The following is a 20581-nucleotide window of genomic DNA, read 5'->3' as shown; positions in this document are numbered from 1 at the left end:
GGGCCACCTTCTGAGTAGGCACCTTGACACCAAAAGGCTAGGGCTGGTGAGGAATGGGCACAGGGACAGAAGAGAAGCAGCCATGGGCACCCGCCATCCCTTCTCTCCCCTCCCCAGGTGAGAGTGGGCAGATCTACTGAGGGTCCCATGGAGCTAGTCTCCCCTGCCAGGCAGCTCCAACCTCAGAAAGTTTCTAGGCTGCAGAACTGGAGTCCCAAATTCCCAGGTGGGATTTTGGGGTGCTGGCTTTCTAAGGTGGTCTACGTGGCCTGCTGAGCACAATTCCTAAGCAACAGCCCTGCATATTTCATTTCCTGGCTGTCCACCTTGGATGCCTGCCTTGCTGGGCACATGCCAGGAGGGCTGTAGCCTTCTCAGCCCCAACCAGGGCTGGGCAAATAGTGGCCATGGGGCCAGCAGGAGGAGAGTCCCCTTATGGGCAGGAGGAATAAAGGATGTGGATGTCAGGGTGGGCTGAGGCAGGCCAGGAAAGGGCTGGCTTAGAGTCCAGTGTGGGCCTTGATGGGGGCCCTGGCAGCACCCCGGCAGCTGCCGGGGTGGCAGTACGCTGGTGTTTCTCAGACAAGGGTCATGCTACCAGAAGGCCTGAAGTGTCTTCTTGCCTTGGTAAAGAGGCCAAACTGGAGTTTCTGGCTACTGCAGTTAGCCCCTGTCCCTAGAGTCTGGGCCAGGACCTGGTGGCCTGCTGCATCCCAGGAGCCACTGAGTTGCTCTCTGGACCTCTTTTTATCCTCACAGGCCTCACGCCAGTTCCTCCTCAGGCCTCTCCCCGTGCCTTGCCAGGACCTGAGCTGGACTGTCGAGTTCAGGAGCAAGGCTTCCGTGGGCAGGAGCAGAGCAGGGTTCCAGCCCTGCCAGGAGCCTGTCTTTTTGGGCCCAGCCTCCCTCACCATGGAAACAGCCCTTGGAGGCCTGGGAATTATCCAGGATGGGAATTTTAATTGCAGCCTGAATCCTGCTCCGCTGTCCGCCCCCAAATCCCATCACTCTTCAGCCCCAGGCCTGTGAAATCCCTGTTGCTCTACCATGGTTTCAGACCAGATGGGGGCTCAGGCCTTGGGTTGCTTGTTGCCTTGGAGCTCTCAGGCCAGGCAAGCTGGGGGAGAGGGAGAGGGACGGGAAGGTCCCCAGCCTGGACCTCCTACTGAGTGCGTGGGCCAACTGGGTGAGGGGACTCTTCCTCCGGAGGAAGCAGGCCCAGCCTTCCTCCCAGGAACCTTGGAGAATTGGATGAGGCTCACCTTGGCAAGATCAGGAGTGGATCACGAGAAGCCAGAAGAGGGACAATGGCCAGAGGGTGGACAGTGCCTCCCTTCAAATCTCCCAACCAGATCACTCATGGCTCCCCACCTCCAGGGCCAGAAAGGCCAAGTGCGCATGCACGAAGCCCAGGGAGTGGTGGTGGTGGTGGTGGTGGGAGACAATCTGGGTAACAGCTGGGTCACGTGGGAGGGCACAGGAGGGGAGTTCATATCCTGGCTTGGCCACTTGGCAGAAGCAAATCACACAGTCACTTCTTCCTCCCAGCCTCCTGGGCTTGCTGGTATCCTCTGATTTACCTGGAGCATTTTGTCTGACAGCCCAGGAAGGAGGGGGCCACTCTGATGAAGGAGGCTCAGAGGAGCAAGAGTAGAGGGGACAGTCCCTCCCCCTGGATTTGAAGCCAGGGGTTACAGGTTGCAGCTCCAGTAGACAAGACTGGGGAGACTGTGGTACAACACCCAGCTTTGGGGCTCTGCAGTTTCTGAGCAGGTGACTGCTGGTGACTGGCGGGATGCATAGAAGCCTCACAGGTGGAACACCAGGCAGCTTTCAAGGGGCTTTGGCTGCAGAGAGCAGGGAAGGGGTTTCAGTGCTGGCAAGGCCAGTAGCCCTGGGCTCAGAACACAGAGGGAGAAATGGCCTCACAGCCACATATACTCGAGGGCGCAGTACCCATCTAGCTGGAGGTAAGGTCCTCACATTCTTGTTTTATTTCAACCCCAAAGAGATTCATATCCCTTGATTGATCTGGTAGATGAATTTTCCCCAAAAGGGCAGAATTAGGGCACAGGAGGTAGGTAAAAGCCCTTTTCCTTGAAAACAGGAGATCCACCTCCTGTGTGGCCTTGAGGAGGTCACTTAGCCTCTCCGGCCTCAGTTTGTGCATCAGGATTCTCACCTAATGGGCCACATTGGCAGCACCCCTTTGGTCCTGGTGCTCTGGGGCCTGAGTCCAGGCAGAGCTGGGGGGGTCCTCTGCACACTCACCGCCTTGTCAGGGAGGCCCCAAGAGACCTGGAGTGGAGGATTGTGGCACAGATCTTCAATCAAAGCGTGGCCGTCAATCTCCCAGAACGGAATGAAGTAACCAGGTGAGTGGAGCAGGCTACGGCCACACAGACAGTGGAGAGATATTAAAGAGCCAGCATCTCAATCCCCCAAATCCCTTAACCAATTACCCCGAAGACCATCATACTGAGGAGAGAAGAGGAAAATCTCATTTTAGGGTTGCCCAGCAGGACTCTGTGTTTCAGGAATCCCCTGTGTCTCGGGGTTGCCAAAGGCAACCTTCGAGAACCAACCTTCCTGCTCCTCCCTGCTTGGGTCCACCTGGCCCCGTGTGACCGAGCGAGTGGGAACCTGCACCCTGGGCGCACCACTGTTGCTGGCTCTGTGAACTCGCTCGCTCAGTTCCTCCATCTGTAAAGTGGAGACGGCAGTACTGCCACACAGGGCTGTCCTGAAGCGTCCGTGAAATAATTCACATGACACAAATCGCACTGTGCCCGGAATACAGCAAGACCACAAACACCAGCCACTAAGCAGATCTCCCTCCCACCCCGCTAGACCCCCGGTGGCTGTGCCTTCCCCCTTTACGCCCCACATGTCCCTCTGTCACCTTCCTCTCCCTCCCCCACCCTCCCCCTCTTCCTCTTCCCCTTGGCCCCTCTTCTCCTCCAGGAAGTCAGTCCTTCCTGAATGGCCCTTGGAGCCTCCAGCTGCCTCTGATTTTCAAGGCTACGCACGCCGTATCTGATCATGTTTCCAGTGACTGCTCCCTGCCTCACTGTGTGGGATCCGAGCTCCAGGAGTACCAGCCGGCCCTGCTGCTTCTGCACCTCGCCTACCCTTCCCTCCAGCACATTCCATAGCGCGGTGCACACAGTAGGTGGCTCAGAAGCACCTGCTTCTTGCTAACGGGGAGATTCTGGGAAACTGGGACTACAACGCTGCGGTGACTGAGACTAGGTCTTCTGTCTATTTTTAGCGTTTAAATATTCTTTTATAAAAAATTCCAAATTCGACTCCATCTTTACATTACAACCACACCAATCTTTTCGTGCCAGCCAGATGTACATTTCCCTCCTCTCCACCCGAAAAATACCAGGATTTGAAAAATGAGGTGCCGAACCTGAGAGTGCGAGATAGAGAAAGCTTCCTAAAGCCTGGCTATTCTTGTCAGGCCACAGACTGGGGAGGGATTAGCACTGGGTGAAAGGGAAGGGTCTGACGTCTGAGCCCTGGCTGCAGAGCAGGGCTTTCTGTGGAAGGACCGAGGGATTTTGGAACTTCATGCTGCTTCAGGAAGCTCAGAACTCTCCTTAGGCTTCCCAGAACGTGCCCCTTCCAGGGGACAGGTGGGGAGGCAACTTGGTCACCTTGAAGTCAAGTTGAGGCTGGCCCTTGGGGCTTGGCTGCAGTGGGTGGGGCACCCAGGCCAGAGGAAGGAAGGCATTGCTGGCTGCTCCAGCTCCACAGGGCTCACTCCTGGCTCTGGGAAGGGGTTGGGAGAGCAGTTTATAATTTGGAGGCTGCAGTGTGAAAAAAGACAAATGACCATTTGGTCCTGTGGGACCTTTGGGGCAGGAGCCTTCGTGTCATGTGGCTCTGGGTGGAGAGACCTTCCTGATGACTTGAGTCCCTTGTCCATAGAAACACAGACCTCACGCTTCCCTCTGGGCGACTCTGTGAGGGAATGTTTGGTCCTGGCTCCACCAGCCAACAACAAGGTGCAATTATGAAACACTTCTGTGTGCCAGGAGCTGGTACCTTTCTCTGAAGCCCCATCCAGGAGGGATGGAGGCCATGGCTGGAAAGTAGAGATTCCTGGAGAACTCAGAGCTGAGAGGGTGGAGGAGACTGTGCCCCCACCCCAAGGGATCATTTCTTGGTCAGAGCTGTGGAGCTCAGAAGTCCAGCCGGTCAAGCCACCTTCCCATTCTCCAGGTGAGGAGACCAACCCGGGTTGGGCAGCCCGGGAACCACTGTCAGACTTGGTGCAGAGCTGGCCTTCCCTGCCTGCTCTGCAGCCCAGGGACCCTGGACCACAGGGCAGCACCTGGCCTGTTTACCTGCTTTCTCCTCTGCACTGGCAGAAGTCAAGGGTCTGTTCTTGATGCCTGTGCGAACCTGGCCTGAGGGAAATAGCCAATACCATGTAGACAGTCGTGAGTTTGATCCCCGATAAAAAGGAAAAAGACAAAAAAAAAAAAAAAAAAAAAACCCAAAAAACAAACAATATTTGTGCAAACGTGGAAGGATCACAGCGCTCGGCCTTCGGGTTCTGCCGATCTCCGCACATCCAAGCTGGTGGTTCTAGGTTCCCACGTGGGAGCACCAACTGCAGTCTGGTAGTCAGGGTTGGGGTGGAAGATGCCTGTCAGCAAATGTACCGAGCGCCCCTAAGCCATTTATCCCTTGACCCTGCCCGAGACAGACACCTGGAGCAGGAATAAACCCCTCATTTCCAGCTCATGCAAAAAAAGGGTAGGGCAGCAGGATGGGCTAGGGATGCGAGTTGAGGTACTGGCATTGCTAGGAGGTTGGTTCCAGTTTGGGCCCGGGAGCCTCTCTTCTGCGGGCTGGGGAAGCGGTAGAGGACTGCGTTACAGCCGACTTTGGAGATGGGGGCGCTCAGGCCCCAGGCTTGGGCGGCGCAGACCGCAGCGCCCACCGGCCTGGGGGTGGCCGGAGGGGGGCTGGGCGTGGTGGCCCGGGGCTGGGGTGCCGGGTGCGGGCTGCCCCGGGAGCCCAGAGCGCTCTCGGCCAGCCGGCGGGGTGGCGCGGGGTGGCGCGGGGGGCGGGAGCGCGCCGAAGGGGTGGGGATGCGAGGGGCGGGCGGTCGGGGGTGGAGCCGGGGCCGCAGCGCCCGCCGCTCGCTCGCCGCTGAAGCTGCCACCGCCGCCGCCGCCGCCGCCTCCGCCGCGCTCGGCTGGGGAAGCGAGGCGGGCGCTCCGCTAGGCTCCCGCCTGCGGCCGCTGCTCCACCGGCGCCCGGGTTGCGGCGCCCCGCGTCCCTCCAGCCCCTCTCCCGGGCGCGATCCCGCCCTGCCCCGGACGCCCTCCGCCTCTGACCGCCCGGCTCGCGCCCGGGCCATGGAGAGGGGCCCGTGAGGGACGCGGAGGCGGAGGCGGAGGCGGACGCGCGGGAGGCCGAGCGGCGGGCGCGGCGGGATGACTCCGGCGAGCCTGAGTCCGGACCAGAGGATGGAGCCGGCGCGGGGCGCTGCAGCCGGGGCTCCCGGCGCGGCCCCGACCAGGTAGCGGCCGGGCCCGGGGCGGGCGGCGAGGACTCCGCCGCAGCCGCGGGAGGGCGCGGGCCGGGAGCCGCCCCTCGCTGGGGACTGGCGCTGCCGGCGCGTGCAGAGGGGCGGCGGGACCGGCAGAGCCGCTGTCACCCCCGCCCGCCCCGTTGGGGAGGGCGGCAAACTTGAGGCGCGCGGCGGCCCGGGGCGTCCGGCTCTGCTCGCCTGCGGAGCCCACTCGGGATGCCTCGGGCTCGCCGTCCTACAGCCCGGGGCCGCGCGGCGCCCGGAACGCTGAGGTCTGCGCGCCCGCTGTAACTTTCCCCGCCGGGCTGCATGACGCTGGGGCTGCACCGGAGGCGGGGCGGAGGCTGCACCCCGCATCCTCCCGGCGCCCGCACCCACCACGCTGCGATGCGCTGGGCCCTGTGCGGCCGAGGCTGCCGAATGGTGCAGCCCTCCCAACACCGCCCCGAGAAGCCCGGCACCCCTCCGGTTTGCTCTTCTACAGGGGCAACCGAGAGCTGCTCCCCCAGGCTCCAGGTACTCTGTGCCTGCCTTGTGATGATAGCTCTGCCCCGGGTTACTAGGGAATTAAAAGGCCAAGCAACCTGAGGACCGGACCAGAAGACCTCGTGGTCTTCTCAGGGTGGCGTCTTGGCCTGATTGCAGAAGCTGTATGTGCCCCTTCTCCCAAACCCAGCCCTCCCTTTTCCCAGGTGTGGGTCTCCACTCCAGGGCTGATTTCCTCTTGCTGGACTTAAAAACTGCTACTACACAAGGAGGCCCCTGGGAAGGGCTCCCCCTGGGACTTGCCATGGACATAGGGGAGGCTGGGGCAAGGGAGATGGAGATTCAGTCAAGGACAGAAATTCAGCCAGCATCTTCTGGAGGACTGGGAAGAGCAAGGGGCAGAGGAGCCCTAGGACGGGCCGGAGGCAGCACCTGGGCTGGGAAGGAATAGGAGGCGTAAGAGACAAGCAGGTGGTCGGGTAAGGGGAGGTCCTGTCAGGCCTTCCTCCTCCCTGCAGGTGGGGCTGGCCTGTCTCAGGCTGACCTTACCTGGGCTGGCAGTTACCAGGCTCTGTCCTCAGCAGCCCGGCACCTACAGGGATCAGGATGACCCTGTTTCTTTTTCAAAGTGCTTTCACCGTTGTGACTCACACATAGGATTCACCAGGGAGGTATCAAGCTTCCAACCTATTCCATTCACCTCCCTCTTGGGTCTGCAGGGAGCTTCTGGGGAAAGGTGGGGGCAGGTTTGTCCTTGGGCCTGAGACCCCTGCAGAAGGCCAGGAACTGGCACTGCCCACTTTCAGGCCTGTAGCTATCCCTGATATCGCTGTTGGGGTGGGGGAGTGACCCGCAGCCAGGCCAGGCCCCTCCAGGCCACCGTGGTGAGCAGGAGAGGGAAGGGGTGCATGAGTGAGAGGAAGCTTTTGCCAGTTGTCCTCCAGCTCTGCTGGGGCTTTGCAATCACTCCCCATTCCCTGCACCTAACACCCAGGCTCCTCATCCATAGGCAGATCCCCCATCTGCATTCCCCTCTTTGCTGGGGAGTTGTGATGCTCTTGGATGGAGGTTTCCGCCTCAGGACCTGAAGTCCAGCTCCCCTGGCAGACGGCTGCTGTTCTTCCTGACCCCTGAGCCATCTCTACCAGGTGCAGGCTGCCTTTCGGGGGAGGGGTATGGACCCCCTCCCAACCCCGGGCACTCAGTCCAGAGGAAGTTTAGTGCTGGGAGTGCTGGTATTGGGTGTGTGTCAGGCTGTACTGGAGGAGGGGCATCTTCCATCTGCTGAGTCTAGGGGAGGTCCAGGTGCCAGGCTCAAGTCCCCAGGTTCCCTTTTCCAGGCCCCGTCATCTTCCTCCCTTACGCACTGTGCATCTTCCCTTACTTTCCAACTCCACTCTGCAATTGGTGTGGGGAGGGAGCATTTGATATTCATAATCTGGTTCAGAGAAGGTCCCGAAGCCCTGAGTCACTGTATGGTTTCCATGGAAACAGACTTGTTCGGTGGACTCGATGTAGTGCGGCAGTGGTGGTGGGGGTGAAGGGAAGCATATAGTACAATCAGGCTCCACAAGTGTGGCAGGAGTTGGCACAACTCCCTTCCTGGGTGAGGTGAGGGGTGGGCAAGGCTCTGGCCTCCCTGGGGGAGGAGCTGCCCCTCCCCACCCAGAGGGTCTCCCTTTAGAAGCCACCAGACAGGCGGGCTGCTGCTTACCTCCTGCACCTTTTGACTAGGTGCTTCCCCTCAATGCCTCAGTTTCCTTCCTTGTAAAACAGGGACTGTGAGAGTATCTACCTCATAAGGCTGTGAAGGTCGAGTATGTTAATATGGGGAATACACCTGGAAGGGCACCATAGTTAGCAGTCAGTGAGTGTAGTGGTTACTCATTAAGTTGGGACTGGTTCACCTGGTCACCTCCCTCCTGTCACAGCAGGTGGTCCCAACATCTGCCTGGGCTGGCTCCCACTGGCACCCTCCATCCCCCGCTGGGCACCACCATCCATTTTTTCCCACAGAGCTTGTATTTGATTGCCCAGGGCTGGCACTGGGCTAGGCAGCCCTGGCTTTTGTTGAGACCACACCTGCCCAGGAACCAAGAGCCAGGTGGGAAAAAGCCCTCCGAGTCCAGATGGATGGGTAGTTTCCACTTGAGTCCCTGGAGGAGGGTGAGTCCCAGAGCCCCGAAGGATTGGGACAGAGGGAAAGGGACAATTGAGGTCCAGAAGAGACGGTGTGTGTGGGGGGGGATGAAATTGGGTGGGGGAGGCCGCCTCCCTTACCCTGGCAAGGCTGGCCCATTTGGCTGGAGGCGTGTCTCCTTCTTGAGGGTCAGCCAGAGAGGGCTATGGGCTTCATCCTGTGGTGCCGGGCTGGGGCTTCTGTGGCTCACATGCTGCCTGCATGCCCTGTGATCTGGGAAAGTGTGGAGTTTTGGCCACTGGGGCAGGGAGAACCTCTATCCCCACAGTGCCTGTCCCCAGCATTGCACATGACCTAGGGAGGTGTGGGGCGACAGTGATGGCCTAGCCAGTCTCCCCTCCCCTCCATCCTGTGGCCCCAGCTCTGAGATCCCTAAAGCTCCTCTCCATCACTGCCAGCTTCGAGAGCAGGGACACCCTCATTACCCACTGGCCCTTCCTTCCGTTTCATAGATGGGAAAACTGAGATTCCTAGGCTTTGCTTATTTGGCCAGAACCTGAGCTGCCTTGGCCTCTCCCTCATCTGCACCAGCCTTGGGGATGCCCTTCTCTTTCCGGGCGCTCCAGGCGGCTCTGGCTGCTGCTCAGCCCCCCCCCTGCACACAGCCCGCCGGCTCGGTCTCCTGCCAGGGTTCTTCCCCCCAGGTCTCCCTGGACCGCTTTGCTGTCCTCATTGGCGTTCACAACACCTTCCAGTTTAATATCCTCTGCAAATTTCATTAACGGACTGTTTACTCCCTCTCTCAGGATCATTAATGAAGATGTTAGATAAGATGTGACCCAGTGCCGGGCTTGGCAGCCCTGCTCCCACACCCAGACCCTGCCGTCCAGCCCCTTCCCCGGGGACCCTCGGGACCTGCCGCCTCCTGCTTTTAGGCCCCACGACAAGTGCTTAGGGCCAAGTCTGTTTGAATTAACTTTGCGAGATTACTCGGGGCGCTGTATCAAATGCTTTGCTAAAAATCAAGATATATTACCCTGCCTGCATTTCCTTCATCTACCAGTCTTGTAATTCTATCAAGAAAGCTATCAAGTTTGTCAGGCATGATTTGTTCTTTATAAATCCCCACGGTGCCGCGTGGGGCACAGGGCTCCCATGTTTTCTAAATGTTTAGAGAGTCCCCTTGTGTTTGCGCCTTGATTAGAGCTGGAGGACTGTGTGCTGGGAACTGTCTGGAAGGCTGTCTGCTCCAGTGAGATGAGAAGGAAGCAGCCCCAGCACTTCTCTGGCCTCTGTGGTGACAGTGAGTGGCTTCAGACCTCTACCCCCCCACTGGAGTCCCTGCAGTGTGCTGGGCCACAGTGCGTGGAAGGCTCCTTGGTGCTGTCCTTCAAGGATGCTGTGGGCAGAGGAAATGACAGACAAGTCTGTCACCTCTGACATTCTGGAGGGCCACTAATTGAGTGATGGCTGCGGACTAGTCACTGCTGGGAGCTTCCTGTGCTTGATCTCCTTAGAGTCCAGGTGGTGGGCGTGGCTTGGGCACTTGGAGAGCAAAGCTACCCAACACCAAGGGCCTGGCTCACCATAACCAGGCACACCTAGGCTCTGGAGAGCCGGAGTGTTGCAGCCCAGGGGTTGCAGGAGGTCATCGTGGGAAGGATGGCAAGGCTTGGAGGTGGAGTGTGGAGAGGCGAGGCTTTCACATACCACGGGCACTGCGGAATTCTGTTCTCTATCCTGCCTTGTCTGAGCCTCACCTGGGAAGTAGACACAGCTGCAGAGGGTCCATTGTGGTGATGTATGGCAGGTTCACGCTGTGGGGCCGGGGCTGGAAGTCCCTGTTACTGTCTGCAGAGCCGCTCATTCCACTGCCCACGAGCCTGTGGGTGACTCTTCCTAATGCTTTTCACCCAGGGGACAAAGGGAGGCAGCCTGGTGCAAGCATGTCCTTGGCACCTGCTGCCGGCTAGCAGTAAGGTCTGGGCCCTAAGCATGATGACTTCTAGCCAGGTGGTCATAAAGACCTTGTGGGTGGCCTCGTGTTGGCACAGAGTTGGGGCATTTCTGGGTCCCTGGTTATGAAGCCCCGCAAGCCTCCCTGTACTTACCTAGCTCAGATGCAGGGCCCTGATGGGGAGCAGAGTGGACATGTGATTCTGCTTCTAGGGGCGCCCTGGCTCCATGTTCACATCTGTTCCTGAGAATCTTCATTCTTGTCATTTATCTGGCAAGGGTGAGTCCCCCGGGAAGTAGTGAATGGCATAGACCTTTCCACAGGCCAGGGGGCCAGGAAGAGCCACGGGTGACATCTTAGGGACCAGACCTCAAACATGGTGGGAGGTCCTGGATGGGCTACTGTCTGGGTGGGGGCTGGAGACTATGGTTAAGGTCAGCATTAGTCTTTCTGGGGACCTGGAGGTCACCTTGGGCCTGGTGTCCTCTTCCCCTCCTGTCCAGTGTCCCCGTGCTGGGTGATGCTCTTGTTCTTGCAACCTGGGATTTTAAACTCTCTTGTTAGGCACAGGGCTTGGGGGACCTTGGAGCCGAATTTGAATCCAGAACTGCTTGGATGTGTGTCCCTTACTTGCCCAGGCCTCATGGGGAAGGTGGCCATGGCACTGGCATGAGGCAAGCAGCGTCAGCTCAAGCCGGGTGCATTATCTATACCTGCAGCCCGCTCTGCCCATGAGACTCAGGGTCCCATCCCTCCCCACGTCCCCACAGGGCCAGGTGGGCCTTGCGCAGGTGGTATAGCCCAGAGACTTGGGAGTCGGGACTGGACGGTCCTGCCCTCGGCTGCAGGCAGCAGCTGCCTGGGCTCAGTCCGTGTTGATGTTTTCTTCCCATTGCTGAAGCTGGGATCTGGGGGTGGGGCCTCAGTACTATTCCCTCTGGCTGTGGCTTCTGGTGGGTGGTGGTGGGGAACAGGAAGCCGGGGCCTTTCCGCCCCAGTGTCGGGCAGTAGAGTCCCGCCTACCACAGGCCAGCCTGAGACAGGGAAGCAGCCTTCTGACTCATCCCCCCAGCAGCCGGGCACACTGGGGCCTTGTGCTGGGGCTCGGAGGTGACTGCCTGCGGGCCCAAGGCCGCACAGCACGGATCTTTCTTTCCCCAGGCAGGCCAGGTCTCTGTAGGCAGGGCAGTAAGGGTACCCATCCGCACGCACCAGTCTGGCGCGCCATGGAGGGGTCTGTGGTGCGTGTTTAAACATTTCAGGGCAGGCCAGCTGTGAACATCACCAGGTGCCTGTCCCGTGGCCCCAGCACTTAGGAAACCTGTGACATGTCCTCCATTTCATCTGGGGACCACAGGTTTGCGGTGGTTAAGAGCTTCATCCAGGTCTCCTGGCTGTGAATCACCAGCAGAGAGGGTCACACCTATGTCCTGCCCAGGGTACCTGGGCCACCGGCCAGGCCAGGCTCCTCTTCAAGTGCCTCTGGGTGACTTCTTAAGGAAGCTTGAGGTGACCGGGTGTCCTCAGGGCCTCGCCCTTGGGCATTGAAGTGGCCAGGAAGCAGCTGGGCAGCTCTGCTGAAGGTGCTGATGTGGAGGATGTCCTGGGGCATCCTTCGGTATGGTTGTCATGGAAGCCAGGACAGTAAGGCTGTGCTCCCCCTGCAGTGCCTGGCAGAGGAGCTGTGGGGTGCATGTGGCCCAAGGGCTCTTGAAATTGTACACAACCACTATGTGTGTGTTGGTGTGGATTCTGTGGAATCGATGGTTCAGTGGAGGTGGTGTGATCCCAGAGAGAAGCCCTGGGCCCCCACTGTCCAGGCCTTGTCAGGTGATGCTCCCATACTGCCCACACTGAAGGATACCCTAGGATGCAGGTCTCTGCAACTTGTCTGTGGTTTTATTAGGCGTGAGATCTTCAGGAGGTGGCTCGTGGTAGTGTATGGCTCTGGAGACCTCCTGGGAGAAATCTTGTGTAAATATTCAGAGTAGCTGGATGTGTCTTGAATGCATAAGCTCTAGTCTTTATCTCATGGATCCCATGAAATATGTAAATACTTCTCTTTTCCCACTGACTGCCAGGAAGCTCTGGCCCCTATGTGTGGCCCACGACCACCATCATACTGACCTTGTTTCTGCTTCTTTTAGAATTTCATGTCTTGTTTTCCCCTTGCCTCATTGTCATCACCTAATTTTCCTAGGAAAGAGAGAATCTTGCTGTTTTATGTTTTTGAGCCTTAACTAAACAAACATCTATGGTGGATTAGCGTAGGGTCCTGTAGACCTGGGAGTAAGCATTCCCTCCCACAGTGCCCGTTCCAGCCAGCTCCTCCTTCCCTGTCCGGTTCCCTGGCCTTTGCTCTGATTCCTGCACCCCGGAGCCTTGGGGCCTCTCCATCCTGACTCCCAAGTCTGCTCAGAGAGACCTTGTTTAGTTCCGCTTTTCTTTGCTCTCCCTCTCCATGCCCTTGGATTTTGTAAAACAGTTCTGGGAGGAGAGAGGGAAGGGAGGCATTTTCCCAAGTTAAAAGGCAGCCACTTTTCCACAACCCTGGCTCCTGTGTGTCCCAGAGGTCTCTAGCCAACTACTGTCCTAGTGGCCACCCAAGCAAGGAGAGCCCTGCGCTAGGGGACCAGCAGCGTCTTGCAAACGGGGGAGGGGATCCCTGGGGACGGGACAGGAAGGGCTCCACCTTGTCATCAGTCACCTCTCAGCTCTTGTGTGAAGTGGCTTCAGTCTGTCTCCGAGATAATGTGCTCAAAGAGAACCAAAAGCTCCCCGTGAACTGCCTCCAGCTCCACCCGCCGCAGGGCACGGAGTTCCTGCTTGGCGTTCCCAGTGGTGTTTCTGCAGGTATATAAATATTTGTGCAGAGATGACAGGCATCACATCATGCTCTCTGGTCCTGGCTCTTCTGACATTTAATGTTGGGTGCTCTGTCCTTGTCAGTATAAGCAGATCCCTGGAGCCATCTCTGTCACAGGACAGGGGCTCATAAGTAGTGAGGGGGCCCTCCTCAGCTTCAGGAGGCCCTGAAAGTGTTTTAAATTGTGTGTGTAACATTCTGAGCACAAATGGCATTTTCTGGGATGAGGAATTGTGTTTCCAAGGGGGTCTGTGGCCCAGACAGAGTCTAGAGCTGCCCAGAGGTCCTGCCAGATTCCCACAGAGCAGGAAAGGAGGGCAGAGCCCCTGGGTCCTCGGCCTGTGTGGCAGTCATAGATCAAGATCAAGCCAGTCACAGATCAAGACAGATCTATGACAGATGCAGACAGAGATGCTCGGCTCTGGTCCCCTCTGGAAGATGCCTGGATGTGTGCACTGCCAGACTGGGTTCCAGTCTGCTGAGAGGGTGGCCCAAGTGTGAAGTGTAGGGCCTTCCTGAGATAGAGAAGCCGGGAGGTCAGAGCTGGGGTCTCTCAGGTCCTTGGATGGTGTGTGTGTGTCGCGCGCCTGCTGAGAATTGAACTCATGACTTAATGCTTGCCAGGCAGGCATTGTTCCGCTGAGCTACATCCCTGGCCCTGGTCCCTGAATCGCGGAGACACCTAAGTACAGAGAGGCCAGGGCAAGCCCACGGCCACTCAGCCAGGGAAAGGCAGAGGCTGCTCCTGTGGGGATAGAAACTTCAGTGTTCTTCCCATCCTGAGAGGAGATGGGGCGAGGCTGCCTGTTGCTGCTGGCTGTGGCGTGCGGCTGAGGAGGCGGGTGTGCAGCCTGGGCGGGCGCCATGGTCACACCTCGCCGCTGCTCCCCGCAGCGTTCCCGCCGCTGGCCGCCTCTCCTTGCAACCCGCCAGGAAAACGCCGGACTGGGAAGCCGCACTACATCTGGCCACTTGAGGGCAGCAGGAAAGCCAGTGCGGTGCCTAATGCAGGGAGAGAGGCGGGGAAGAAGCGATGTGGGCGGAGGTCTGTGTCCGGGTCAGAGTCAGCTGGTGGGCTGCAGGGTGATTTGTAATGAGAAGCATTCGCCAGAGAGGAAAGCAAAGAATTAATGATGATGCCATTAATCTTGTGCTTGGCACTGCCAGAACTAATTAGTCCTGTCAACAGCCTTGTTATAATTACCCCCATTTTGCAGGTGAGAAAACAGAGGCCCAGAGAGATTAAAAGATCTAGAAAAATTCCCACAGCCAGTAAGTGGCTGAGCTGGGAGCTCCTGTACCTTAGCTAAGTGTCTGGCATTGTCTGAATCCTTCCAGAAGTCTTTCAGTTCTCACAGTCACTGCTGTTATTCCCCTTATGGATGGGGAGATCAGGGCTCAGAGGCAGCAGGTGAACTACCCTGGGGTGCATCCCTGCTGGGTGACAGATCCAGGCTGACATGGCTCACAGCATGAGCCCTTCGCTCCAAACTTCTTGAGTTTTCCAGAATGGAATTTTGCTCCTCTCACCTTGGGAGCTGCTGACGCTGAAGTCTGAGCTTTTCTCTGGGCCTGGAATTAGTTTACCACCTCTCCTGCCTTCCGGCACATAGGACAGACAGATCCTGGGTGCCTCGGGTGTCAAAGACAGGACCCACTGCAGGTGCAGGGAGGCCAGGCTTGGGTCACTGGAAGTCCCGGAGGGGCCCTGGGCTCCACCTTCCTACTTGGAGCGCAGGGCCATTGAGAGGTCTTTTGCAGTGGCCAGTGCTCCCTTGAGAACAGCAGGACCTGGCTCTGGGGCTCTGTTTTCAGGGCAGATGCCTCCAGCATACCAAGGACACTTGGCCAGCCCTGGACCTGGCTCTGCCAGGGTGGCAGGAGAGGAGGGCATTTCCAGGAGGGCTGGACTTCCCCCGTCTTCCTGTTCCCATGCCCTGCTGCAGCCTCCCTGGGAGGGGGGGGGCTCGTGGCTGGGCTTTAAACCTCTCCCCCAGCTCCGTGCCTTGTGAACTGGGTCTGTTGTCTTAGGAGCTGATGTCACTGGGCAGAACAGCAACTCCTAGTCCTGGCCTTATGTTTTGCTGGTGGCAGTGCGGGAGAGAGTGAGGGCAGTGTGGCAGATGCTCCTTTGCGGCAAACCTTGGCTGCATGCTCTCTTGGGGTCCTAGATGTCAGAGAAGATTCTCTAAGGGCGTGAAACACTGGTGACTCAGGGAGGAGGTCGGAGAAGATTTGTGTGTGCACTTCAGGGCACATAACCTGCCCTGGGCTCCTGGCTGTGCCCTTTGTTGGGTGTGACCTTGCGAAAGTGGAGCCTCAGCTTCCCTCCCCACCGTTTTCTTCCTGAATGATGTTCACCCCCTCTGGTCTTGGCTGCCTGGGCAGAGGAGCAGCCTGCTCTTGGCAGGGGAGCTGGGTTCCCAGCAGAGAGGGCTTTCCTCAGTCCATCATGGGGGCAACATCCCCTGCTGCCAGAAGGTGAGATTGGGCGAGCTGGGGTGTGGTTGAGGACTTGGTTTTTCTTTGGTTTCTGTGAATCTAGACTGTGCTCCTTTCTCTGTTTACTGCCTCTTGGTGACCTCCTACCAATTTGTGTATATCACAAGTCACATTTCACATTTAAAATAGGGTGCCCAGGCTCGGGAGCTGCAGCAGGCCCTTTGCCTGCTCAGCCCGGGCCCTGTGCCCCTCCCCAGGGCCAGCTGTGTTTCCTCCCTTGGGACTGTCTGTGATGGCTGGAGCCTGACCTGGAGGGACTGTGCTTCCTGTTATCTCTTATCTGCTCATGTGTATTCCCGTAGTCTTTGATGGTTGAGCCTTTTATTTCTCTATCTGAGAGTGAGGGACGGCCTCTCCTATGGTTTGTAGAGAAACCCTGATGCCAGGGCTTGGAGAATCCAGGTTAGGCAGCTGTGCAGGTTTGGGAAATGAAGATCCACTGGCCCAGACCCAGAGGAGCCACAGCAAATAGCAGGGTGTGTGACGAACACCCGTAAAGCACAGGTGTTCGTCCCATCAGCAGTGAATGAATGAACACATGGACCAGACAGTGTTCTCCAGCCCGGTGCCTCACCCCGTCTGATTCCTAGCCTCTCTTGTGCAGATTCAGAACCTGCTGGGTCCATGAATCAAAGGCGCGTTTGAAGTCCAAGTCCAGTTCAGCTGGAGGAACGGGAAGTCCTAGAAAGTGGGATCTCCTGGGTAGGGGGGTGGCAGAGAGCACCAGCTCTGGGGAGCTTTCTCTTTGGGGTTACAGCAGCTGATGGGCTCAAATGGCTCTCTGGGTGGTGTGGCTTCTGAGCAGAGATCTTGAGGGGAATAAGTCAGTCAGCTCATGCAGGGAAGAGGCGTGGCACTTCGGAAGCGCACAGTAGCTGCTGACAGAGCCATCGCTCCCATCTTGGTGCTGGCTTGGTAAAGCTCCTCGAGGTCAGCAGGGCTCTCTGGTCCACTTCTGCTTTCCTTTTCAGGTAGCCGCTCCACTCTCTGCCTTGTGGTCGTGGAAAGAGGATCCCCTTCCTGGCTGTCCCTTTGGAGCTGCGCTTTTGACCTGGAGGCTTGGGGCTGAGCCCCCCACCTGCCCTCTATCCCTGTCTCTGAACAGGTTGGCTTTTGAAAGCGGAGACTTGTCTCGCTGGTTTCAAATGAGAACGGTGGGGTCCATGCTGGCTTTCACTGGGCTGGGCACTTGAGCTGCCCAGCCTCTGCCTTCGGGCCCCATGCCGGAGGAGGGGCACAGGCTCATTGGGAGGATCAGGGTGGGTGGGTGAGGTAGAAGGTGAAGTGTGACCCAAAATGCAGGGCCAGACCTTGGGAACCAGGGGTGGCAGTTGGTCGGCTGGGGCCCCCGAAACAGTGATCAATCCAGGGGAGCATGCAGGTCCTTCACTGTCTGGCCCTGGGGGCGGCCTGTGGGACCCAGGGGACAGGGGAGAAAGTGGGAGGTGACTGGGAGCCCAGCGCCACCTTCGGGATCCTCCTTGTCTCTTCAGGCTGCTGGCCAGGGAGCTGCTGCACGGGGTCAGATTGCTGGACCACTGCTGGCTCGGTCTGGTGACACTGGTGGCTACAGACTGTCCAGCCCAGGACAGCCCCTCTTTGGTAGGTGTCAAGCTCCCTAGGAGCCACTCAATGCACTCTCAGCTGGCTGGCAGCTGAGCTTGACTCCCCAGGGTACCTGCAAGGAGCTTGGCTTATCCAGGTCATTTCCCTTTCTGCTCTCCGTGGTCCTGCTCCACCCCCCATCTGCATGGGGATGGGCTTACAGGCTAAGGGCAGAGCCACATCTCCCAGGCCAAGATGGGCTTTACAGGCACCTGGCCCTGTGGCAGTTGGTAGCAATCCCCAGTGCTTGGGCTGGCTGCCTGTTGGAGATTCCAGGAGCCCAGAGGCCCACAGCTGGAGGTAACTGGTCACCCACACCCACCAGCTGGAGGCAGCTGTCCATTGTTCCTGGCCCAGTTGGCCTGGACAAAATACTGCTTCTGCTTCTGCTTCTGCCAGGGACTGGGTTCAGAAGGAGGCATCTGCTGTGACAGAGAAAACTGGGCCTGGGAGATGTCGGCAGAGGTGGCAGATGGTGACAGGTAGTGACAGGGTGTGGCCTGAGGCTCCCGTGAGGGGCAGAGCTGAGTGGGGGGAGTTAAGCTTTTGCACAGCATGGCTGATAGGGACCTTGGAGCTTGTGCCAGGAGGCCTCTGCTGTCACCTGGTATGTTCGATCTTGGGGTACAGTTTGTGCAGCTCCCTGAAGTTCCCAGGAGTCCCCCAGAGAATTGCAAAGTGTAGTGCTGAAGCTTCTTAGGCCTCAGGGGTGCGTGGCCGAGCCCTGGGCAGAGGCTGGGTGTTTCCCATGCTGTGGGTATTGCCTGACCATTGGCCCCCTTTGCCCACAGACCTCGTGTCTTGGAGAAGCAGCCCCATGAAGGTGGCCAGCCATGCAATGCTCCTGGAAGGCCGTCCTCCTCCTGGCCCTGGCCTCCATCGCCATCCAGTACACGGCCATCCGCACTTTCACCGCCAAGTCCTTCCACACCTGCCCTGGGCTGGCCGAGGCTGGGGTGGCCGAGCGGCTGTGTGAGGAGGGCCCCACCTTCGCCTATAACCTCTCTCGGAAGACCCACATCCTCATCCTGGCCACCACGCGCAGCGGCTCATCCTTCGTGGGCCAGCTCTTCAACCAGCACCTGGACGTCTTCTACCTGTTTGAGCCCCTCTACCACGTCCAGAACACGCTCATCCCCCGCTTCACCCAGGGCAAGAGCCCGGCTGACCGGCGGGTCATGCTGGGTGCCAGCCGCGACCTCCTGCGCAGCCTCTATGACTGTGACCTCTACTTCTTGGAGAACTACATCAAGCCGCCCCCTGTCAACCACACCACTGACAGGATCTTCCGCCGAGGGGCCAGCAGGGTCCTCTGCTCCCGGCCGGTGTGCGACCCCCCAGGGAACCCCGACCTTGTCTTGGAAGAGGGGGACTGCGTGCGCAAGTGCGGCCTGCTGAACTTGACCATGGCTGCCGAGGCCTGTCGTGAGCGCAGCCACGTGGCCATCAAAACAGTGCGGGTGCCCGAGGTGAGTGACCTTCGGGCTCTGGTCGAAGACCCCCGCTTGAACCTCAAGGTCATCCAGCTCGTCCGAGACCCCCGCGGCATTCTGGCTTCCCGCAGCGAGACCTTCCGTGACACGTACCGGCTGTGGCGACTCTGGTACGGTACAGGGAGGAAGCCCTACAACCTGGACGTGACACAGCTGACCACGGTGTGCGAGGACTTCTCCAACTCCGTGTCCACCGGCCTCACACGGCCCCCGTGGCTCAAGGGCAAGTACATGCTGGTGCGCTACGAGGACCTGGCCAGGAACCCCATGAAGAAGACCGAGGAGATCTATGGGTTCTTAGGGATCCCTCTGGACGGCCACGTGGCCCGCTGGATCCAGAACAACACACGGGGTGACCCCACCCTGGGCAAGCACAAGTATGGCACCGTGCGGAACTCGGCGGCCACAGCCGAGAAGTGGCGCTTCCGGCTCTCCTATGACATCGTGGCCTTCGCCCAGAATGCCTGTCAGCAGGTGCTGGCCCAGCTGGGCTACAAGATGGCCCGGTCGGAGGAGGAGCTGAAGAACCCCTCCATCAGCCTGGTGGAGGAGCGGGACTTCCGCCCCTTCTCGTGACGTGGGCGTGCGGTGGGGTGGGGCGCAGGGTCAGTTTGATGACATGGACCATTTCTAACTGTTGCCTTATCCCCCCCCACCTCTGCCCCATGCCATCTGGTCTTTGTGTCCTCCCTGTCCCTGCCTGCCCTCCCCCCTCCTGCCTCTTTTTGTGTCTGAAATTTGCACTACGTCTTGGAGGGGAATCCCTGGGGCAGAGGGCTCGAGAAGTGGGGGTCGCCTCCCCACCCCCACCCCGTGCAGACACGCAGATGTTGGGTCTCTCGGTGGACCGTGACGATGTTTACAAGCACCCCGCTCACACATTCACACACACACATGGGCACTGGCGGGGAGAGGCACCCCTGGCCCCTGACCTCCAAGCTTTTGGGACAGAGGAGTGTGGGGCGTGGTGGTTTTGTACTGTCTTGTTATTTCTGCAGGGGAAGGGGATGGAAGAGAAGGGTGCCTCTCACTGACATAGGAAAGGGGTCTCTCCCTCCCCGCTCCCTGCTTCCTGCCCCTGGCATCCATCTTCTCCCTTAGAGCAGAGATGCCACCCCCCTGCCACCTTGCTTGTCAGGGAGCAGGTTCTAACTGTGAGGTGAATGTGGGCCTTGTTGACCTTCTCCAGTCTGTGGTGATGCTGTCTGTCTGTCTGTCTGTCTGAGTCTTGTGGGTGCCCCTGGACCGGCGATGATGGATGAGTCTTCTTATTATGAGTTTCTGGTTGCCCTTGGGGTCCATCTGTGTAATTTCTTTGTGCCAAAAAGAAAAAAAAAAAAAGAGAGTGGATCAGTTTGCTAAATGAACAATGAAATGCTTTACCTGTGTTTTCTGTAAATAAAAGTGTGCAATAGTAGTGGGTTTGATTGTGGGCTATTCTGAGACTCTGGGGACTCTTGGGGTTCTTGGGAGAAGAGCAAGAGGGAGATGGGGTGGGAATTAAACAGCAGTGATGGCTGTCAGAGAGCTCATCCCCCTCCACACCCAGCGGGGTCTTCTTTCCCCTCTGTCCTTGAGATTAATGAGGCCCTGCCCCACTTCTTTCCTGTGCGGTGTGTTCGCCCTCTAACTGGGGGCCTGGTGCCAGGGTGGGTGATGGTGGTGGGGTTGGCAGGGAAGGTGGCTCCGTGGCTCAGCACAGCGGCTGCTTAGTGGCTGGCCTGGGAGTGTTTCACAAGAACTGCAGGTTTACCGGCGTCTACACAGGCAGAGGCTGTGCCACGCTTACTTCCTTCTCCTCACTGGCAATGCTGCAGCTAATCCAAACAGCTTCCCCAGATCATGTTAGCAAGAAAGCAGTTGTCCCCGAGGGTGGCTGGAGGTCACAGCTAGCTGGCCGGCACAATGGGAGGGACTGGGGGCTGGACGACCTGCCGGAAGGAGGGCTTCCTGAGGCTACTAGGCCCTGGGCTGTACT

General features: G+C 58.6%; 1 protein-coding gene across 1 annotated transcript; it reads left to right on the top strand.

Moving 5' to 3' along the window:
• The first annotated feature begins 16476 nt into the window (after positions 1-16476).
• Positions 16477-20020, top strand: Chst1 (carbohydrate sulfotransferase 1). Its single transcript, XM_063227817.1, has 3 exons — positions 16477-16610; positions 16999-17107; positions 17902-20020. The coding sequence occupies exon 3, from the start codon at positions 17944-17946 to the stop codon at positions 19177-19179; it is 1236 nt and encodes a 411-aa protein (XP_063083887.1). The 5' UTR covers positions 16477-16610; positions 16999-17107; positions 17902-17943; the 3' UTR covers positions 19180-20020.
• Positions 20021-20581: the final 561 nt, after the last annotated feature.

Source organism: Cavia porcellus, unplaced genomic scaffold (assembly GCF_034190915.1).
Source record: "Cavia porcellus strain 051 isolate PalLab524CR breed Dunkin Hartley unplaced genomic scaffold, mCavPor4.1 scaffold_17, whole genome shotgun sequence".
NCBI lineage: Eukaryota > Metazoa > Chordata > Mammalia > Rodentia > Caviidae > Cavia > Cavia porcellus.
The sequence above is the reverse complement of the archived record's forward strand: the minus strand, read 5'-3'. Positions and strand labels throughout refer to the sequence as shown.

Coding starts and splice junctions, on each gene's coding strand:
- Chst1 (XM_063227817.1), top strand. CDS start 17,944: ATGCAATGCTCCTGGAAGGCCGTCCTCCTCCTGGCCCTGGCCTCCATC.